A 21876-nucleotide genomic window follows, 5' to 3' on the forward strand; every position below is an offset into this window, starting at 1 on the left:
GGCTTTCAAAACATGCAATTAAATTTTAAAACAAGTCGAATTACAGAAATTAACTGAAAATTTGATGACCCTGACCAGTTAGATGAGTTCTTCCTTTTTTACCGTTGGAGGACCAGAAATTTAGCTCGTAGACATTTCCGGACAGCTTCCTTTTTTTCAGGGGCCATCTCTCTTGCTCTCAATAACAAAATGGTAAGCTTCACGACGTACGTCATTATGTGTCCTTAATATATGTTCATAATTTTCTTTATTTTTGTCTAACCTTGCACCTTTTAGTATAAACGTGGAGGTCACATGCGTCGTGATGATACTTCACAAAGAAGATCGGGCCTTTCCTCTTCCTCGTCCTCATCCCCATCCCTTTCCGCTTCCCCTGCCCCTGCCCTTTTATCTAACCCTCAACTAGTACATGGACACATTGGCCCTTCCTCCGACCCTCAAATGCGAACTGAATTTACTTCAGTTCCATCGCCTTCGGTTCCACCTTCTTCTTCAACGCAACACTCGAATTATGAAGAAGATACCCGATTCATGATAGCCCCATTTGGAGATTCGTAAGTATTTCATTTTTTAAATATATGTGAATTATTATGGATGTCAACTGAATTGTCTGTATGCTTTACGGATGCTACGTATGTTGAAATAAGTTATAACCTGTTTGCAGATTCACGGATTCTACGCGTGTTGTGAGGAGACTTAATAAAATAATCGATAACTATTGGATGGAGCAGTTTAGTAGTTGGACCACTGCTCCAAAAGAAGTAAAGGAATTGTGGTGGAATGAGTTCAAGGTAAGTTTTGTCCTTTTATTTCCTCACAAACTAAGTTCGATTTAGCATACTGAGCGTACAATTATTTTTCTATTGATTGCTTGCAGCGGAAGTTCAGGTGGGATGAAGCGGAAGAGAAAGAAGTTAAAAGAATTTTTAAGAAGAAAGCCGGTGATCACATGCGAAATGTGATGAATAGAGCAAAGAGAAAACAAGAAAAGCCGGATTTTATTACAGCTGACAATTGGGCAGAAATCAAAAGAATTTGGGACACCGAAAAGCATCAGCAAATCAGTGAAATTAATAAGAAGAATCGAGCTTCTAGTTCTAGTGAAGGGTCTGCCACATATGCTGGGGGCTCTATTAATATCGGGGAGCATAGAAAAAGAATGGTAAGTCTTTTTTAAACATGTTGTAAAGTTAAATCAATAATTACTCATTTCATTTATGTTTATATTTTGTAGGCAGATGAATTGGGGACGGAACCAACATTTATGGCTACATTTGAACGCACCTTTCAGAAAAAAGATAAGACATGGACCGGCAATCGAGCAAAAGTTATTAAGGTATGTAAGGTTATATTTTGTATTTATATATATGAAGTTTTTTTTTTTATTTTTATTAATATTGTTAATGTAGGACAAATATGATGAACTTGTAATGAGCACGGCTGCTGCTAGTGGTGATGGTGATGGTGATGGTGATGGTGATGGTGATGGTGATGGTAGCCATCGGTTGACGATATGGCATTATGGATGGAGGCATCGGGTGGAATGAGAAGAGGTCAAATATTTGGGATGGGATCCTTGTCAAGGATGTACGGAATGCCGGCCTCGCAACTTCATCCTCCGGTGCGGCTTTTTAAGGGCACAACACGAGGAGCGAACGGACCAAGAATTGAACCGCTTGAAACAATTACTGGTACAGAAGGATGAAGAAATGAAACAGTTACTTGTACAGAAAGACGAAGAAATGAAACAATTACTTGTACAGAAGGACGAAGAAATGAAAGGAGTGAACCAACGTTTGCAATTGATCATGCAACACCTCAACCTCGAAGCTGATGACGGTCCTCCTGTACCTCCTACTAATCCAGTAGGTGATGGCCACAATGATGATGATAGTGAGATGATGATGATAATGAGATGATGCTGATGCTGATGATGATCCTTGCTAGTTTAAATTTCCAAGAGGTACTTATATCTTTGTGCTTCTGCTGTTGAATAGATGTGAAAAAATTAACAGGGGTTAGGAGTTTGATATTGTGATGTTTGCGCTGCAGATGGACAGGACTTCGATTCTTGGAAATCAATAGTTCGCCGCAACAGTTTGCCACAACGTGAAAGAACTTCTTGGCAAGATCAATAGTTTGCCACAACAGTTTGCGAACTCGCTAATTTAGAACATTGTTTCATTTCTTTCTTTTTGGGGTTTGTTCTTGTCTTGACTGTGATTTTCTATCAATGTTAATCAGATTTCAAATCGAAATCGTTCCTAAACAACATTCGTCGCTAAAGTATTCATTAAAATTCGTCGCCAAATTTGTTTTCGAATAATGTCGGCCGCAATAGTCAAAATTTTTCGTGGCAAAATACTGATAAAAAAAAAAATTTCCTGGCAAATTAGCCACGAATTTTGCCACGAATAATTCCAGTGGCAAATTAGCCACGAATTTTGCCACGAATTTTACCACGAATAATTCCAGTGGCAAATTAGCCACGAATTTTGCCACGAATAATTCCATTGGCAAATTAGCCACGAATTTAGCCACGAATTTTTTTGTGGCAAATTAGCCACGAATAAACTAGTCGAAAAAAAAAAAATTTATTAGCCATGTGATAATTAGCAACGACTTTTTGCCATGAAAATAATAGCGACGACTTTTGCCACGAATAGATCTCGTGGCAAATTACCGACGGATTCTTGTCACGAATAATATTCGTGGCAAATTAGCCATGGATATTTGCCACGAAAAATATTCGTGGCAAATTAGCGACGGATATTGGCCACGAATATTATTCGTGGCAAATTAGCGATGGATATTTGCCACGAATATTATTCGTGGCAAATTAGCGACGAATTTTGCCACGAATAATTAGCGACGAATTTTGCCACGAATTATTTTTCGTTGCAAAATTAGCCACGAATTTTGCCACGGATAATTAGCGACGAATTTTGCGACGAATTTTTTCGTCGCAAATTAGCCACGAAAATTGGAATTTTCCGTGGCAAAATTTTGCGACGGCCTATTAGCGACGAATTTTTTTCCGTCGCCAATTTCGTCGCAAATTCATTTTGCCACGAATTTTGTCGAAATTTTTCGTGGCAAAATTCGTGGCAAAACCCGGCTTTTTTTGTAGTGTTACTTCCCCAATTAAATATGTCCACATTTAGTACTAAGCAAAAAGATCAGACTAAGTATGAGGGAGAGTGTTAGAGTATCTGAATAATAAACCACATCTTTATCTAATAGCTTAAACTTTTAGAACAGTTGGCGGTGATCCCACAAAATCTTACAAAGTATACCAAAACATAAGAGCCCAAAGTCCTTTCACCGAGGGAAGATTGATGATTAAGAATCATCTTAAGGTGGCACGGTGTTGCTTCGCACCAAGGTGACGACATGACTAGTGGGCTACAAATTATAAGGCGTGATCAATCTTTGGTGTTTCAAATCATGGTGATTGAAATATTAAAATGTATGTGTGAGTTGTGTTAAAATAGTTCCACATTGGAAAATTGATTTTTTCTTTGGTCAGATCATTGGAAAATTGATGAGGGGTGGAGTAATTAATATATCCAACTTGACTCATAACTCATTGGCTCGAGCTTTTGAGTAAATGTGGGTTCAATTGAATATATTGATAGGCTCGGACTTGACTCTCTCTTGGTGGTGATCTCCTCAGGTAACTGTATCGAGCTCTGCCGCTCACTTTCGACAAGAAAATGGAGAGAGAGAGAGACTTTGGTGAAGATGTTTGCTGGCGATGAAAGCAAGTAAAGGAATTGATTCCCATTGAATTAGGAGATGAGCAGGGCAATGGTGGACGGTGGAGTCTAAGTGAAGAAGCGGAGAAAGTGACGAAGAATGGGATGCAGCGATGGAACCAAGGAAAAGAAAAGAGATGATATACTTTAGATAGGATTTCATCGTAATCGTCCCGGACTAGATGCATAAATGACAATGTTTAAAAATATAATATAAATCGATATTTTGTTAAAATTAGTCTTGAAAATTAGACATTTATCGTCACTCTACAGAAATAAAAATACAGTAAATCTAGCTGTTGCTCCACTAAGTTTACCATTCTTTCGTAAGTAAATCCCTAACTGAATAAAACTAACCCTAGTCTCATAGACAAATCATATTGTGACAAAATCAAACTCAAGTCGAATTGGCTTATAGTTGAAAATCCAAGGGCTCACGTATGCTCACATTTGCAAAAAAAAAAAAATTAGAATCACAATCATAAAACAATTGTAGGCTTTCGAAATCAAGCATTATGGTGAATCCGTAGGAAGAGGTTATTTGCCTCATCCGACATAATTAACGCGCAAATAAGCCATATGAGAAAAATTGACTCCACCACTTCAAAACACGCATCATTAAGGATCAAATCAATTAGTAAAATGGACATGCATACACATCACACTTATAGACATCATTACATGGCACGTCATCGTATGACACAACACGTCTGAAAATTCATAAAAATTTAAAATATTATCCACGTCAGCGATTCCTAGCTAAAATTAGCTAAAATGACTAAATCGGTAAATCGTCAAAATATTTATGACTGAATTGGCAAATTTTCAAAAGGTTTAAGACTAAATTGGCCAAATTAAAATGTTTAGAACTGAATTTGCATAAATGCAAGAAGTTTCGGATGTTTGTTGGTAATTTTCCCCTTTACTAATTACAATGACTAATATTTTAACCCATCACTTGGCATGTTGCTGGATCATTAATTGGGTTGACCGGACTACTTTAGCACTCTAGTGTGTTGTCTTGTGGCATGGCTCGAAGGTGTAAGCATATATATGCAGCAAAAGAGTGGTTGGGGAAAGAGACCATCTTCACATTTAATGCCAAATTCAGCAGGGGCGATTCTTTGCAAGCAAAGATAAGATGCAAATTTGTCATTGGGTCTATGCGCAGTGAGGCATCACCTAGCACAAGCAATGTCGTTCGTCTCTTGAAATAGCCATTGCTTGTTGGGTTAGCTCGTTTTAAAGTCTTATGGCAGTTCAAAGTCATTTTATTAAGTAGCTAACTTGCCATTTTCAAATACAGAAATGGAAAACGATTGGAATTATCTTACTTTCTGCACATTTCATGGATACGGTAGCTTCCCTAGATGGCTATTGATATTCATCGTGCGTTCTCGTGAAGGAAACTAAATTTTATATTGCATATATTGACGCATGCATGTACTGGATCCGGACATATGAAGTTGAAATTGTTAGTGCAACTGCATTTCTTACATTATTTTTAGGATTTATTGAATTCTGTACGGCAGGTTTTTTACTGATCAGCAATTTTTTCTGTTGAACTTTGAGATAGCTCGCTTGACGAGGCAATGGGTCTATAGCAAAAAATACATGATTTAGCAATAAAATAAATAGAATAAAGGAATCAAATCGGATACCAAATTTACTCTTTTCGGTTAGTGGGACCTACTTCACGAGAGAGTAGTACAGCATTCCACTATAAATTGAGTGATACAACGGATATTATAATTACAAACGAGTTACACAAGATTTTCGCAGTTTCAAATTCTTGCAATGTGATTCACAAGCAAGCACGCGATTAATTGTCTCGGAAAGAAGTTTTTTTGGATGCGACTTACAAAGATGACTTACTTCTTATATAGAAAAGATTTAGATCCAAAATAAGAAATCTACTTAAATTAGGAATCCAACTCAAACTAGGAAATCTACCTGGATTAGGTTTCCTTGACGGGTCAACTCGAGACATATTTTCAATAAGGTCTGAAGCACTTTACTGAAGGCATCAGTCCTCTATGATTTATTGAGATGAAAGACGTGTTTACAGAGACGTTTTTTGGCTCCTATATAATATTACAATCAACGTGAGCCAACCTTATTTCATTTACACCAAAACCTCCTTTTTTGAAATTTTTTGTAAGTAGTAGAATGCTTTTTGCTGCTAGTGGGAAATAATTAAAGAGTTCTTTTCCTTAGAAGAGAGAAAAGATAGGAAATTTCTTCATGAACACCCATTTCTTTGTCATTTTCTTTTACAATACTTGCTTGCTAGAAGCAATCTCATTACCAACAGCTTGAAGCACATATAGCTCCGAGAATCTGTAATAAAGTCAGATGAATACAACCAAAACAAGCTCGGTGAAAGAAAGGAAAACCCGGTATGGTTCTCAAATATTGAGCGACCGTCTACTCAATTAATTATTAACGACGGCAAAACATGTCTTCAAGACTTGACTCGCGATTGATTGATGGGGCAACAGGACACACGATGCTTCGAAAGGACCTCGATTTCAAATTCTGTAAAACGTATCCATCGCTGAAGCTCCACTTTTGCCCTCTTTGGTATTGTAGATGCGGGAGAGACCAGCAACATCAAAGGGCTTAAAAAGCAAAGGGTGTTGGTCGTCCACAAGCTCATCAGGACACTGAACTGTGCCTTGATCGGAAGAGAAGAGTCCTATGGAATATCGTCGCTCGTGCCCGCTCACCCTTACACGGTGACGAGGGTTGTGTAATCTCCCATTGCTCCATCCCTGCATGCAAAAACAATAAAGGGGGAGGCTCACAATGATCAAGGCCAATTATCCAGAAGACTATATCGGATGAGACTTCTATTTCACCACAAGCTAGCATCAATCTCGTCCTATCGATAGCGCATTCAGCCAGTCGAATCTATGGTGCACATGGCGATGGGTCAATAAGAATTTCACAAAGAAATTAGCTTTAACGTCGTAATTCTAGCAATTGGCAGACGTGATGATCAAACCAAGAAATATAAACAATAATTTAGAATTGATATGTCAAGTCATGTGCCCGAATTCTTGTTCGATGCTTATAGCATGTTGCCTACTTTTTGAACCAAATTCAATAGAGAGAGAGAGTGGGGTGTGGGGACTCACGTAGAATGACTCCCCAGTGAGGACAATGAAAGAGCAAGCTGAGGAAGGGGCGACCTCAATCCAACGTCCGTCCTTAGTTTGCATTTCCAATCCGTTCACATGATTTTGGTGAAGTATGGTCACGAAGTTCGCGTCCTGATGGCACGTAGTGTCGGGCATCTTGGACTCGTCGTTCCCGGGAGGTGCATATCCCATGAGACGGAAATTGTATTTGACCGACCTGGCCAGCGAATCCACGTACTTGTCTACGCCCAAGCTTCCCAAAACCAGCTTCCTCACCAGTGAATCCAACTCCAAAACCCTCGTAACATACGTATTCATTGTCTCACTGCATGTTCATGACAAAAGCACATAGCGAAAGATGATTCACCATCGTATAAGACGATTCATTTTAGATTTCTTGTACCAAATAATTGAATCGATTATCAATTCAAACTCACTTTAATAGTGATCCATTCGATAACCATTAATCTGTTGACACTTGCCGAATGAGAATCGATAATCTAATCAAGTTACAATAAAAACCAGCAATAAAAAGGAATTACCAAAATCTTGTGTTTCCCTCCGGCCACATGAGATCCGCTAATCTTTTGATCGAACCTGAGTTGGGGGCGTAGTCCATTCCAAATACCTCATAGGGAGGCGCATGAGGAGGGTTTGTGTGGTAGCCGTCGAACTGCTTCTCCGGGACAATGAACCGGCGCTTCACATCAGTCGGAAGCTCGAGCAATTCCTCCAATTCTTGGAACAAATCATTGTGAAGCTCCAAGGTCATCTTATCATACAAAGCTTCGAAGCAACCGAATTCTTCAAGGGCTCGTCGGACTTGACATCGTAAGGAGTCCCATCGACCCGTCCCTGGCTTCGAGCCATCTAATTTGGACAGATCTATCAGGGGAAGCTTCAGTGTTGGAATAGAGCTCATGATTAATTTGTCTTTCCTTCTAAAACTTCCCCCCTATTTTGTTCTTGGGGTGGTTCTCTGCTGGATTTATAGGGCTTGTGCATCCTCGTAGTTGCCGCTGTAGCAATTTTAGAGTTACAATCTTTCTATGAAGAGTTTATTTTTTTCCTTTCTTGCCCCTCTTTCTGTGGTTTAAACAAGGGTTGAGTAGTCAATGCTAGTTTTGTTTTTTTGGGCATATAGCTTTTGGATAGTTAGTGACTTGACTGTAACTCAAGCAATGATGTAGGCTGTCTTCCGATTCCGGCATGTCTTCCACGGGGAATACATGGAAACAAATCAGCAGTAAGGTGAAATTTGAAGCCTAATATTAATGCCACACTCAGAAACAGCAAACCCTGCAAGCAAAGAAATACCTCTTACTTTTTGACTAATGCTATGTTATTATCTTTTTAAATATCGCATGACATTGCTAACAATAAATCATTCATCAATTAAATATTGACATTTGTAAAATTGAAAGAATACGAGTGATTGGATTGATGATATAACAGTGTGTCTACCTTATATAAGTGTAATTTAGAACATTTTAATGTTTGGGCTCTTAGATATTTTGAAAAGCTTAAATCAAAAGCTAGTGGCCCATTTAGAGGTTTGGAGGGAATCAAAGAATGTACTCAACTGTGAAGTTCAATTGTAGGAGGATAGGGAATTTCTTCACATTCTTATGATGAAGAATAGACCAAAAGAGCCCAAACTCCAGATTGATGATTAAGAATCATCATAAGGTGGCACGATGTTGCTGTGCACCAAGGTGACGACGTGACTAGTGGGCTGCAAATGATGAGGGGCGCTCGATCTCTGATGTTCAAATCATGGTGATTGAAGTGCTGAAATGCACGTATGAGTTGTATTAGAATAGTCTCGCATCGAAAAATTGGTGTGGGGTGAAGCAATTAATACATCTAAGTTGGCTCATAACTCATTAGCTCGAGTTTTTTTAGTGAAAGTGGATTCAACTGAATATGTTCGCTGGTTCTGACTTGGCTCTCTCCTGGTGATCTCCTCAGGCAAAGGAATCAAGCCTCTGCCGCGCTCTCCCGACAGGAAAATGGTGCACGAAAGAGAGAGACTTTGGTGAAGATGTTTGATGGCGATGAAAGCAAGTAAAGGAATTGTCAAATTCCAATCGAATTTGGAGATGAGCAGGACGCTGGTGGACGGTGGAGTCTAAGTGAAGAAGCGGAGAGAGTGATGAAGAATGGGATGCAGCGATGGAAGCAAGTAAAAGAAAAGAGATGTTATACTATAGATAGGATTTCATCATAATCGTCCCGGACTAGATGCATAAATGACAATGTTTAAAAATATTATTTAGGTCGATGTTCTGTCAAAATTAGTCTAGAAAATTAGAATTTTATTGTCACTCTACAGAAATAAAAATACAGTCATAAGTAAATCTAATCATTACTCCGCTAAATTTATCATTCTTGCGTAAGTAAGTCACTAATTAAATAAGACTAACCCTAGTCTCATAGACATATCACATGGTGACAAAATCAAACTCAAGTCGAATTGGCTTATAGTCGAAAATCCAAGGGCTCACGTATGCTCGCGTTTCCAAAATATTTTTAGAAACACAACCATAAAACAATTGTAAGCTTTCGAAATCGAGCATTATGAAAATTGTAAGGATCAAATCATTTAGTCAAATGGACATGCATACACATCACACTAATAGACATCATTACATGGCACATTAGCATATGACACAACCGTCAGAAAATTCAGAATTTTTTTTAAAATTTTTAAATATTATCCCCGTCAGTGATTTATGGCCAAAATTATCTAGAAGGATTAAATCGGTAAATCGTCAAAAAGTTTAAAATTGAATCGGCAACTCATCGAAAGATTTAAGATTAAATTGGTCAAATTAAAAGGTTTATGACTGAATTTACTTATTACTGTGACTAATATTTTAACCCATCACTTGGCATGTTGCTGGATCATTAATTGTATTGACTGGACTACTCTAGCACTCGAGTGTGTTGTCTTGTGGCATGGCTAGAAGGTGTAAGCATATATATGCAGCAATAGAGTGGTTGGGGAAAGAGACCATCTTCACATTTAATGCCGAATTCAGCAGGGGCGATTCTTTGCAAGCAAAGATAAGATGCAAATTTGTCATTGGGTCTATGTGCAGGGAGACATCACCTAGCACAAGCAATGTCGCTCGTGTCTTGAAATAGCCATTGCGTGTTGGGTTAGCTCGTTTTAAAGTCTTATGGCAGTTCAAAGTCATTTTATTAAGTAGCTAACTTGCCATTTTCAAATACAGAAATGGAAAACGATTGGAGTTATCTTATTTTCTGCACATTTTCTGGATAGAGTAGCTTCCCTAGATGGCTATAGATATTCATCATGCGTTCTCGTGAAGGAAACTAAATTTTATATTGCATATATTGACGCATGCATGTACTGGATCCGGACATATGAAGTTTAAATTGTTAGTGCAACTGCATTTCTTAGGTTATTTTAGGACTTATTGAATTCTGTACAACAGGATTTGGACTGATCAATAATTTTTTCTGTTGGACTTTGAGTAGCTCGCTTGACGAGACAATGGGTCTAAAGCAAAAAATATTTGATCGAGCAATAAAATAAACAGAATAAAGAAATCAAATTGGATACCGAATTTACTTAATTTAGAATAAAGGAGGACATCATTCCATTATAAATCTAGCGATACAACGGATCTTATAATCACACTTGAGTTACTCAAATACTCCAATGTTTCCTAACTCTTAATTATACCCAATAATACATCGTTTAGCCCTCACAATTTCTCGCAAAACAATCTCTTAGTTTCGTAGATGAGTTACACAATATTTTCACGGCTTCAAATTCTTGTGATGTAATCATGAGCAAGCACACGATTGATTGTCAAATAAAAGAGTTTCTTTGGATGCATTTTACAAAGTTGACGCACTTCTTATATAGAAAAGATTTAGATTCAAAATAGGAAATCTACTCAAACTAGGAAATCTACCTGGATCAGGGTTTTTTTACGGGATCAAATCGAGACATATTTTCAACATGGTCCAAGTGCTTTACTAAGGCATCGGTCCTAAATGAGTTAATGAGATGAAAGACTGGTGTTTAAAGATCTGCTTTTTGGCTCCTCTATAATAGTACAATTAACGTGAGCCAACCTTATTTCATTTACACCAAAACATCTTTTTCTTTTGAAATTTTTTGTAAGTAGTAGAATGCTTTTTGCTACTAGTGGGAAATAATTAAAGAGTTTTTTTTTTCCATAGAAGAGAGAAAAGAAAGGAAATTTATTCATGAACACCCATTTCTTTGTCATTTTCTTTTACAATACTTGCTTGCTAGATGCAATCTCATCATCAACAGCCTGAAGCACATAAGCTCCGAGAATCAGCAGTGGGGTCAGATGATTGTAACCTAAACAAGCTCCAGAAGGGGAAAGCAAGGGAAATCTAATATGCTTCTCATATATTGAGCGACCGTCCACACAATTAATTATTAACGACTGTAAAACATATTCCTTAAGGCTTGACTTGCGGTTGATTGATGGGGCGAAAGGACAGACAATGCTTCGACAGCGCCTCGATCTCAAATCCTGTAAAAGGTATCCATCGCCGAAGCTCCATTTTGGCCCTCTTTGATCTTGTAGATGCGGGAGAGACCGGCAACATCAAAGGGCTTAAAAAGCAAAGGGTGTTGGTCGTCTACAAGCTCATCTGGACACTGAATCGTTCCTTGAACAGAAGAGAAGAGCCCCATGCAATATCTTGGCTCGTGCCCGCTCATCATTACACGGTGACAAGGGCTGTGTAATCTCCCATTGCTCCATCCCTGCGTGCAAGAAGTAAAAAAGTGAGAGGCTCACAATGATCAAGGTCAATTATCCAGGAGATTATAACTCTCAAAAGCCTCAACATCTTGACTTCTTCTGACCGTTTATATACGGTCTACATGTTTAGGTTATATCTGTCGAGATGTCTATCTCACCACAAGTTAGCATCAATCTCGACGAATCGATATGCATTCAACCATACATGAATCTATGGTTCACAAGGCGACCCGCCAATAAGGATTCCACAAAGAAATCTGCTTTAATGTCGTAATTCTAGCTATTGCCGGAGGTGATATTCTTGTTGGATGCTTATAGCATGTTACCTCCTCTATGAACCAAATTCAATATGGGGAGGGGCGGTACTCACATAGAATGACTCCCCGGCGAGGACAATGAAGGAGGAAGTTGAGGAAGGGGCGACCTCGATCCAACATCCGTCCTTAGTTTGCACTTCCAATCCGTTCACATCATTTTGGTGAAGTATGGTCACTAAGTTCGCATCCCGATGGCTCCTAGTCCCGGGCTTCTTGGACTCCTCGGTCCCAGGAGCTGCATATCTCATGAGACGGTAATTGTATTTGACCGACTTAGCTAGCGACCCCACGTACTTGTCTACGCCCAAGCTTCCCAAAACCAGGTTCCTCACCAGTGAATCCAATTCCAAAACCCTCATAACATACGTATTCATTGTCTCGCTGCATGTTCATGAAAAAGGCACATGTAACTTCAGTTTCCATAGATAAAGGGCGTGGATTGGCATCTTCATGTTACGTGTGTTTTTATGTACACCACCGGGTAAGATGATTCATTTTAGATTTTCGTCTTGCATCAAAGTAATTGAAATTCAAAATGATCGTCATTGGTGATCAATTTCATAAATATTTTAATCTCTTAACACTTCCTTATTGGGAAACGATGATATATTTGTTAGTGATAAGATAGGGATTACCAAAATCTTGTGTTTCCCTCTGGCCACATGAGATCAGCTAATTCTTCGATCGAGCCCGAATTGGGTTCATAGCCCACTCCAAACGCCTCGTAGAGAGGCGCATGAGGAAGATTCGCGAGGTAGCCGATGTACGGCTTATTCGGGAAGTCGAACCGGCGCTTCACATCGGTCGGAAGCTCGAGCAATTCCTCCAATTCTTGGAACGCATCATTGTGAAGCTCTGGGGTCATCTTATCATACAAAGCTTCGAAGCAACCGAATTTTTCAAGGGCTTGTCGGACTTGATTTTGCAAGGAGTCCCATCGACCCGATCCTGGCTTCGAGCCATCTAATTCGGACAGATCTATCAGGGGAAGCTTCAGTGTTGAAATAGAGCTCATGATCAATTTGTCTTTCTTTCTGAGTACTTTTTCGAAAACTTCTCTCTTATTTTGTTCTTGGAGTGGTTCTCTGCTGGATTTATAGGGCTTGTGCATCCTCGTAGTAGCCGCCGTAGCAATTTTAAAGTTACAATATTTCTATGAAGAGATTATTGTTTTCCTTGTTTTGCCAGAGTTGAATAGTCAATCAAGTTTGTTTTTTTGGGCATATAGCTTTGGATAGTTAGTGAGTAGATTTTAAACGCAAGCAATGATGTAGGTTGTCCTCCTCTTCCTGTATGTCTGCTTCGTGGAATCCATGGAAACAAATCAGCAGTAAGGTGAAAATTGAAGCCTAATATTAATGCCACACTCAGAAACAGCAACCCCTGCAAGCAAAGAAATAACTCTTACTTTTTGAATATTGCTATGTTATTATCTTTTTAAATATTGCGTGACATGCTGACAATAAATCATTCATCAATTAAATATTGACATTTGAAAAAATTATTTGTGTTTATTTAGTTTCCGAAACGAAATACAGTAGTGAAAATTAGAAAAGAATACAAGTGATTGGATTGATGATGTATAGTGTGTCCACCTTATACAAATGTAAACTAAGAACATTTTAATGTTTGAGCTCTTAGATGTTTTGAAAAGCTTAAATCAGAAGCTAGTGGCCCACCTAGAGGTTTGGAGGGAATCGAAGAAAATATTTAACTTGTGAAGCTCAATTGTTGGAGGATAGGGAATTTCTTCATACTCTTATGATGAACAATAAACCAAAATATAAGAGCCCAAAGTCTTTTTCACCTAGGGAAGATTGATGATTAAGAATCATCTTGAGGTGGTCGCGGTGTTTCTGTGCACCGGGGTGACGACGTGACTAGTGGGCTACAAATAATGAGGCACGCTCGTTATTTGGTGTTCAAATCATAATGATTGAAGTGTTGAACTCACATGTCGTAAAATTGATGCGGTATGGAATAGTTAATTCATATAAGGTGCATCATAACTTATCGGCTCAAGCTTTTGAATGAATGTGTATCTAACTGGATATGTTAATGGGCTCGAGCTTGGCTCTCTCTTGGTGATCTCTTGAGAAAAAGGTATCGAGCTTCTGCCGCGCGCTATCAAAAGGAAATGGTGCACGAGAGAGAGAGACTTTGGTGAAGCTGTTTGCTGGCGATGAAAGCAAGGAAAGGAATTGGAATTAGGCGAAGAAAGCAAGAGTAAAGAATCGTCAAATTCCTATTAAATTTGGAGATGAGTTGGAGGTTGGTGGACGGTGGAGTCCAAGTGAAGAAGCGGAGAAAGTGACGAAGAATGGGATGCAACGATGGAACCAAGAAAAAGAAAAGAGATGGATATCATCTAGACAAATCGATAGGAATCAGCCGTTTAATCGATTCGGAAGTTTCTTTGAACTATAGATAGAATTGCATCATAATCGTCCCTGATTAGATGCATAAATGACAATGTTTGAAAATATAATTTAGGTCGATATTCTGTCAAAATTAGAAATTTATCGTCACTCTACACAAATAAAAATACAATCTTAAGTAATTCTAGTCGTTACTATGCTAAATTTACCATTCTTGCATAAGTAAATACCTAACTAGATAAGACTAACCGTAGTCTCGTAGACAAATCATATTGCGACAAAATCAAAATCAAGTTGAATTGGCTAATAATTGAAAATCCAAGGGTTCACGTATGCTCGTTTTTCCAGAAATATTTTAGAATCACAATCATAAAACAATTGTAAGCTTTCGAAATCAAGTGTTATGGAAAATCCGTCGAATAAACCACATGAGAAAAATGACTCCACCACTTCAAAACTTGCATAATTAAGGATCAAATCATTTAGTCAAATGGACATACATACGCATCATCCTAAGATTCATGCATTCACGTGATCACGCAACATATCATCACACGACACTTCACCACATAATAGACATCATTACACGGCACGTCATCATATGACACAACACGTTGGAAAAATCTTAAAAAAATTAAAAAATTGTCAATGTCAGCGATTTCTAGTCAACATTGGCCGGCATGACTAAATTAACAAATCGTTAAAAGGTTTATGATTAAATTGGTTTAATTGAAAGGTTTAAAAAAATTGTCATAATGTCAGCGATTTCCAATCAACATTGGCCGGCATGACTAAATTAGCAAATCGTCAAAAGATTTAGGACTAAATTATCATAATTAAAAGGTTTATAATTAAATTGGCATATCGTCAAAAGATTTAGGACTCTTTTAGTGAATTTTCCCTTTACTGATTACCGTGACTAATATTTTAACCCGTCACTTGGCATGTTGCTGGATCATTAATTGTACTGACTGGACTACTTTAGCACTCTAGTGTGTTGTCGTGTTGCATGGCTGGACTGTGTAAGTATATATATGCAGCAATAGAGCGGTTGGGGAAAGAGACCATCTTCACATTTAATGCCGAATTCAGCAGTGGCGATTCTTTGCAAGCAAAGATAAGATGCAAATTTGTCATTGGGTCTATGTGCAGTGAGACATTACACGGCACAAGCAATGTTGTTCGTGTCCGGAAATAGCTATCACTTGTTGGGTTAGCTCGTTTTAAAGTTTTATGGCAGTTCAAACTCATTCCATCAAGTAGCTAACTATGGCATTGCTTATGGATTTCTTCCGGTTCAAACTGATTTGCCGCAAATAAATATGGCGACTAAGACTTCGTGTCTTGAGTAACACGAGGCTACAAAATTCAGCTGAAAGTTTAAATTATTATATGAAAGCGTAATTTAATATTTAAGTATTTTAGCACTCTTCCTCTCGCGTAGGCCGATTTTAGCCTTAGACTAAAGCGTGAAAATATATGAAGGAAGGCAAATACGCAGCCCTGAAGAATTTGAGATCATGACTTCCCGCTCTGATACCGTATAAATTTTTGTTGGGTCACTGCCTATTGATCTATCTTTCACCGACGATGATGACCGAAGTTAGACAATGTGCCAATTGACTTATCAACAACAACTTAATCTACAGAAACAAGCTTTTCAGGTGCCAAATAATAATTTTGTTAATCTCAATACTGTATTCGCAACAGCTAAATATAATGTAAAGCGTGCTGGATTGAATATTTGAGCACGCTATATATTTATGGCTATTGCCAGCGAATAAGTTGCTTAAAACTATTCTCCTAGAGTCATTCATCCCGTCCTTCATCGACTTAAATATGATATTGGCTTTTTCATAGCCATTGTTTAGTATTGCGTTTGGAGTGTGGCCTTCCTTTAAAGGTAGAAAAGTGGATCTAATTATACGTAAGAAATCTGTATTTTTTTTTGTCAAGATTTGATTTCATTCATTTTCACAGAAAAATAAGAGAGAAACAATGCAGTCTAACTGCAAACCAAGATAAATCGCAGACAACTTCCATATAAAAAAAGATCCAAATAACAAGATAAATCATAATAACAAAGTTAGGAGTCACACGCTCAAAGAGCAGATATGTGACTTCTTCAAACTAATTAAAATCAGCAGCGGATCACAAATCCATCTTCGGTAATGAGCACACATTGATATCTTCATATGTTATCATGGCTTTGCCTTTCGGTGGTACGCTCCTAGGTCGGCATCCTCAACACTTTCACCATTCAAAGTAAAAAAGTTGAACGAGCACAGATCTAAGGCCTGTGAGAGCGAAACCTTTACGAAATTCCTCCAATCCCTTTTAAAACTGGACTTGTATACCAACGAAACCCGAAACAAACGAAACCCCAAAATCATACATGCAAAGATCCTCAAATATAGACTAGATTGGTATAGAAATTGTAAGATTTTGTGAGACCACCGTCAACTGTTCTAAAAGCTTAAACTGTTAGATGAAGACGTGGTTTACAATTAAATATTCTAACACTCTCATTCACTCTTAGTCTGGTCTTTTTGTCTAGTACTAAGCGTAAACATATTTAATTGGGGAGACAAATAAAGCCTAGAAAAATTTGAACTCAGGATCTCCAATTTTGATACCATGTAAAATTTTGTGAAATCACTGCCAACTGTTCTAAAAGTTTAAGTTGTTAAATGAAATGATTTATTATTTAAATATTCTAATAGAAACATCTTCGAAATGGGAGGGAGAAGCTTCCAGATCTAGACTAGATTGGAAGAAAAAAGCTCCCCAAACAGGAGGAAAGCAAGACGGGAAACAGAGAACCAAAACAGCCAAAGAAAAAAGGGGAAAAAGGGAGAAGATGGAGAGATCTAGCTTAAACCCTCCCCTCCACGAAGGTTAAAGAAGAATGCTGTGTGAAGATGAGAGGGAGAGGAGAGAATCCTAGGGTTTCGTGAAAAGTTCGGATCAATCTATGACCTAATATTTAAATTTGTATTGAATAACAATAATATATGTATTATTGCAAAGAACCATGCAATTAGTGTATTTTTACTCTGTGGCGCTGGCAAAGGTCGTAATTTATTTTTCAGAGATAATGGAATTTTAACCATGGATGTATCTAGATAAGTCATCCATTAAATCTCATGATTACTAATTTTATTACCACATGATATTGGGAGAGGAAGGTTAGAAAAACGGTAAAAAACAATGATCACGCGCATCAAATTAAAGCTTGAAAAGGTTTGGAATAAACTAAGAAAGATCACGTACAATTAGAAGCACTATAAAAGGTTTTGAGAGCTGAAGCTTCATTCTGTCCCTCCGGTGTGGCGAAGATACGGACGAGACCGTCTGCATCAAAGGGCTTGAAAAGCAAAGGGTGTTCCTCGTCCACGAGCTCGTCAGGGCACACCAGACAATTCCTTCATCGCTGGAGAAGATCCAGATGGAGTGTCCAGCCTCGTGTCTACTCATCATCACGCGGTGTCGGGGGACAGTATAACCTTTCGTTGCTCCATCCCTAAGAAAAGCCCACGAAATAGCTCATGACTAAAAAGTTATAGAAAAAATTATCTAAAAGGTCCTAAACCTATTACATGACGGTAAATTCAATCCTAAACATTTCAATTGTGCCAATTAGTCCTAACCTTTCAACGATTTGCCAATTTAGTCCTTCCGATCAAATTTGACTGAAAATCGTTGACATGGACGTTGATCACCCTATGTGGCATGATCAACACTGACGTTGATAACTTTTGGAATTCTTTAAAATATTTTCTAAATTTTTTTTTCTTTTTTTTCCTTTCTTTTTTTATTTTTTAGAAATACCTTCGAAACTGGTCTAAAATCGCCAAGAGCCGGCCAAAAACAGGTCAAACTAGTTGGAAAAGTGATTGAACCGATCCGGTCAACATTGGTCAACGGCCTCGGTCAACGGTCGGATGTTGACGTGGCGGTGTTAATGTGGAAAAAGTTGACGTGGAGGATGATGTCAGCAATGACATCAGCACGCAGAAGGAGCGTCCGGCACATGCAGGCGCGTGGAGCTCCAGCGGCACATGGATCTTACGCGCAAAGGGCTTCTGGCGGCGCATGAGGGCGCATCCAGCAGTGGTTGGCAACTTGGCAACAAAATTTCAATGGCCGACTCAACTGAGGATGGTGAGTCTGGTGGTAGTGTTCATTTTCAAAACAACCATCAGAATACGTGGGAATAGCCTAAAAGGTGCCGAGCTTAGAGATTTGAGACGCAGACGTGGTAGCGCGAGGCTGCGTCCATCGACCAACATAGGTCATATTCATGAAATTTCGTGATTACAAATCTTAGTACCAGATCACATATCGAAGATGCATTGGAAGGGGAAGGCTAGAGAGAGCGGAGAAAAGAGATCCCACGTATAAAAACTAAAGCTTGAAAGGATTTGGAATCATCTAAAGAAAATCACATTCAATTGAAATACTATAAAAGGTTTTGAGAGCTAAAGCTCCATTCTGTCCCTCCGGTGTGGTGAAGATACGGATGAGACCCTCTACGTCGAATGGCTTGAAAAGTAAAGGGTGTTGCTCGTCCACGAGCTCGTCGGGGCACCAGATAGTTCCTCCGACGGAGCAGAAGATGGCGATGGAGTGCCTGGCCTCATGTCCGCTCATCATCACGTGGTGTCGAGGACAGTCTAACCTTCCATTGCGCCATCCCTAAGAAAAGACCACGGAAGAGCTTAAGAATAAAGTGAAACAATGTATGCAACTATACATGCATCTCTTGACCAAGGAGATTACTCATGAATTTTTATGCGGTGCACATCTTGTGTACTCTTTTTATTACACAAACCCACTTTTGTTGTGAAATTTTGTGAGACCATTGCCAAATATTCTAAGAGATTAAGCTGATAGATAAAGACATGATTTTATATTTGAATAATTATAGCATTCCCCCTCATACATAGAATGATCTTTTATTACGTAGCCCACTTTTACTATGAGATTTTGTGAGACCACTATTCTAAAAGCTTAAGCTATAATAAAAGAGTTTCTTTGGATGCATTTTACAAAGTTGACACACTTCTTATATAGAAAAGATTTAGATTCAAAATAGGAAATCTACCTGGATCAGGATTTTTTTACGGGATCAAATCGAGACATATTTTCAACATGGTCCAAGTGCTTTACTAAGGCATCGGTCCTAAATGAGTTAATGAGATAAAGACTGGTGTTTAAAGAGCTGCTTTTTGGCTCCTCTATAATAGTACAATTAACGTGAGCCAACCTTATTTCATTTACACCAAAACATCGTTTTCTTTTGAAATTTTTTGTAAGTAGTAGAATGCTTTTTGCTACTAGTGGGAAATAATTAAAGAGTTTTTTTTTCCATAGAAGAGAGAAAAGAAAGGAAATTTATTCATGAACACCCATTTCTTTGTCATTTTCTTTTACAATACTTGCTTGCTAGATGCAATCTCATCATCAACAGCCTGAAGCACATAAGCTCCGAGCATCAGCAGTGGGGTCAGATGATTGTAACCTAAACAAGCTCCAGAAGGGGAAAGCAAGGGAAATCTAATATGCTTCTCATTTATTGAGCGACCGTCCACACAATTAATTATTAACGACTGTAAAACATATTCCTTAAGGCTTGACTTGCGGTTGATTGATGGGGCGAAAGGACAGACAATGCTTCGACAGCGCCTCGATCTCAAATCCTGTAAAAGGTATCCATCGCCGAAGCTCCATTTTGGCCCTCTTTGATCTTGTAGATGCGGGAGAGACCGGCAATATCAAAGGGCTTAAAAAGCAAAGGGTGTTGGTCGTCTACAAGCTCATCTGGACACTGAATCGTTCCTTGAACAGAAGAGAAGAGCCCCATGCAATATCTTGGCTCGTGCCCGCTCATCATTACACGGTGAATAGGGCTGTGTAATCTCCCATTGCTCCATCCCTGCGTGCAAGAAGTAAAAAAGTGAGAGGCTCACAATGATCAAGGTCAATTATCCAGGAGCTTATAACTCTCAAGAGCCTCAACATCTTGACTTCTTCTGACCGTTTATATAAGGTCCACATGTTTAGGTTATATCTGTCGAGATGTCTATCTCACCACAAGTTAGCATCAATCACGCCGATTCAATATGCATCAACCATACATGAATCTATGGTTCACAAGGCGACCGGTCAATAAGGATTCCACAAAGAAATCTGCTTTAATGTCGTAATTCTAGCTATTGCCAGAGGTGATATTCTTGTGGGATGCTTATAGCATGTTACCTCCTCTATGAACCAAATTCAATATGGGGAGGGGCGGTACTCACATAGAATGACTCCCCGGCGAGGACAATGAAGGAGGAAGTTGAGGAAGGGGCGACCTCGATCCAACATCCGTCCTTAGTTTGCACTTCCAATCCGTTCACATCATTTTGGTGAAGTATGGTCACTAAGTTCGCATCCCGATGGCTCACAGTCCCGGGCTTCTTGGACTCTTCGGTCCCAGGAGCTGCATATCTCATGAGACGGTAATTGTATTTGACCGACTTGGCTAGCGACCCCACGTACTTGTCTACGCCCAAGCTTCCCAAAACCAGTTTCCTCACCAGTGAATCCAATTCCAAAACCTTCATAACATACGTATTCAGTGTCTCGCTGCATGTTCATGAAAAAGGCACATGTCAAAACTTCAGTTTCCATAGATAAAGGGCGTGGATTGGCATCTTCATGTTACGTGTGTTTTTATGTACACCACCGGGTAAGATGATTCATTTTAGATTTTCTTCTTGCATCAAAGTAATTGAAATTCAAATTTATCGTCATTGGTGATCAATCTCATAAACATTTTAATATCTTAACACTTCCTTATTGGGAAACGGTGATATATTTGTTAGTAATAAGATAGGGATTACCAAAATCTTGTGTTTCCCTCTGGCCACATGAGATCAGCTAATTCTTCGATCGAGCCCGAATTGGGCTCATAGCCCACTCCAAACGCCTCGTAGAGAGGCGCATGAGGAAGATTTGCGAGGTAGCCGATGTACGGCTTATTCGGGAAGTCAAACCGGCACTTCACATCGGTCGGAAGCTCGAGCAATTCCTCCAATTCTTGGAACGCATCATTGTGAAGCTCTGGGGTCATCTTATCATACAAAGCTTCGAAGCAACCGAATTTTTCAAGGGCTTGTCGGACTTGATTTTGCAAGGAGTCCCATCGACCCGATCCTGGCTTCGAGCCATCTAATTCGGACAGATCTATCAGGGGAAGCTTCAGTGTTGAAATAGAGCTCATGATCAATTTGTCTTTCTTTCTGAGTACTTTTTCGAAAACTTCTCTCTTATTTTGTTCTTGGGGTGGTTCTCTGCTGGATTTATAAGGCTTGTGCATCCTCGTAGAAGCCGCTGTAGCAATTTTAAAGTTACAATATTTCTATGAAGAGTGTATTATTTTCCTTGATTTGCCAGAGTTGAATAGTCAATCAAGTTTGTTTTTTTGGGCATATAGCTTTGGATAGTTAGTG

At 38.8% G+C, this 21876-nt stretch overlaps 3 protein-coding genes and 1 long non-coding RNA gene across 4 annotated transcripts; 1 reads left to right on the plus strand and 3 right to left on the minus strand.

Moving 5' to 3' along the window:
- The first annotated feature begins 1034 nt into the window (after positions 1-1034).
- LOC130136018 (uncharacterized) lies at positions 1035-1477 on the plus strand. The gene is made up of 3 exons (XR_008815105.1): positions 1035-1162; positions 1235-1336; positions 1410-1477. It is a non-coding gene; the product is annotated as an uncharacterized LOC130136018 (long non-coding RNA).
- Positions 1478-6289: 4812 nt separating this feature from the next.
- Positions 6290-7823, minus strand: LOC130136021 (deoxypodophyllotoxin synthase-like). The gene is made up of 3 exons (XM_056305994.1): positions 7444-7823; positions 6899-7226; positions 6290-6532 (listed from the first exon to the last, which is right to left on the minus strand). Exons 1-3 carry the CDS (start codon positions 7821-7823, stop codon positions 6290-6292), a joined length of 951 nt encoding a protein of 316 aa, XP_056161969.1.
- A 3302-nt stretch (positions 7824-11125) lies between these two features.
- Positions 11126-13046, minus strand: LOC115668098 (2-oxoglutarate-dependent dioxygenase AOP2-like). Its single transcript, XM_030589607.2, has 3 exons — positions 12635-13046; positions 12053-12380; positions 11126-11684 (listed from the first exon to the last, which is right to left on the minus strand). The coding sequence occupies exons 1-3, from the start codon at positions 13012-13014 to the stop codon at positions 11442-11444; spliced, it is 951 nt and encodes a 316-aa protein (XP_030445467.2). The 5' UTR covers positions 13015-13046; the 3' UTR covers positions 11126-11441.
- Positions 13047-19727: 6681 nt separating this feature from the next.
- LOC130136091 (2-oxoglutarate-dependent dioxygenase AOP2-like) lies at positions 19728-21679 on the minus strand. Its single transcript, XM_056306143.1, has 3 exons — positions 21268-21679; positions 20683-21010; positions 19728-20315 (listed from the first exon to the last, which is right to left on the minus strand). The coding sequence occupies exons 1-3, from the start codon at positions 21645-21647 to the stop codon at positions 20073-20075; spliced, it is 951 nt and encodes a 316-aa protein (XP_056162118.1). The 5' UTR covers positions 21648-21679; the 3' UTR covers positions 19728-20072.
- Between the last annotated feature and the right edge of the window lie 197 nt (positions 21680-21876).

Source organism: Syzygium oleosum, unplaced genomic scaffold (genome assembly GCF_021117445.2).
Source record: "Syzygium oleosum isolate NSW1041296 unplaced genomic scaffold, Sole_v2.1 Sole_v2.41, whole genome shotgun sequence".
Taxonomy (NCBI): domain Eukaryota; kingdom Viridiplantae; phylum Streptophyta; class Magnoliopsida; order Myrtales; family Myrtaceae; genus Syzygium; species Syzygium oleosum.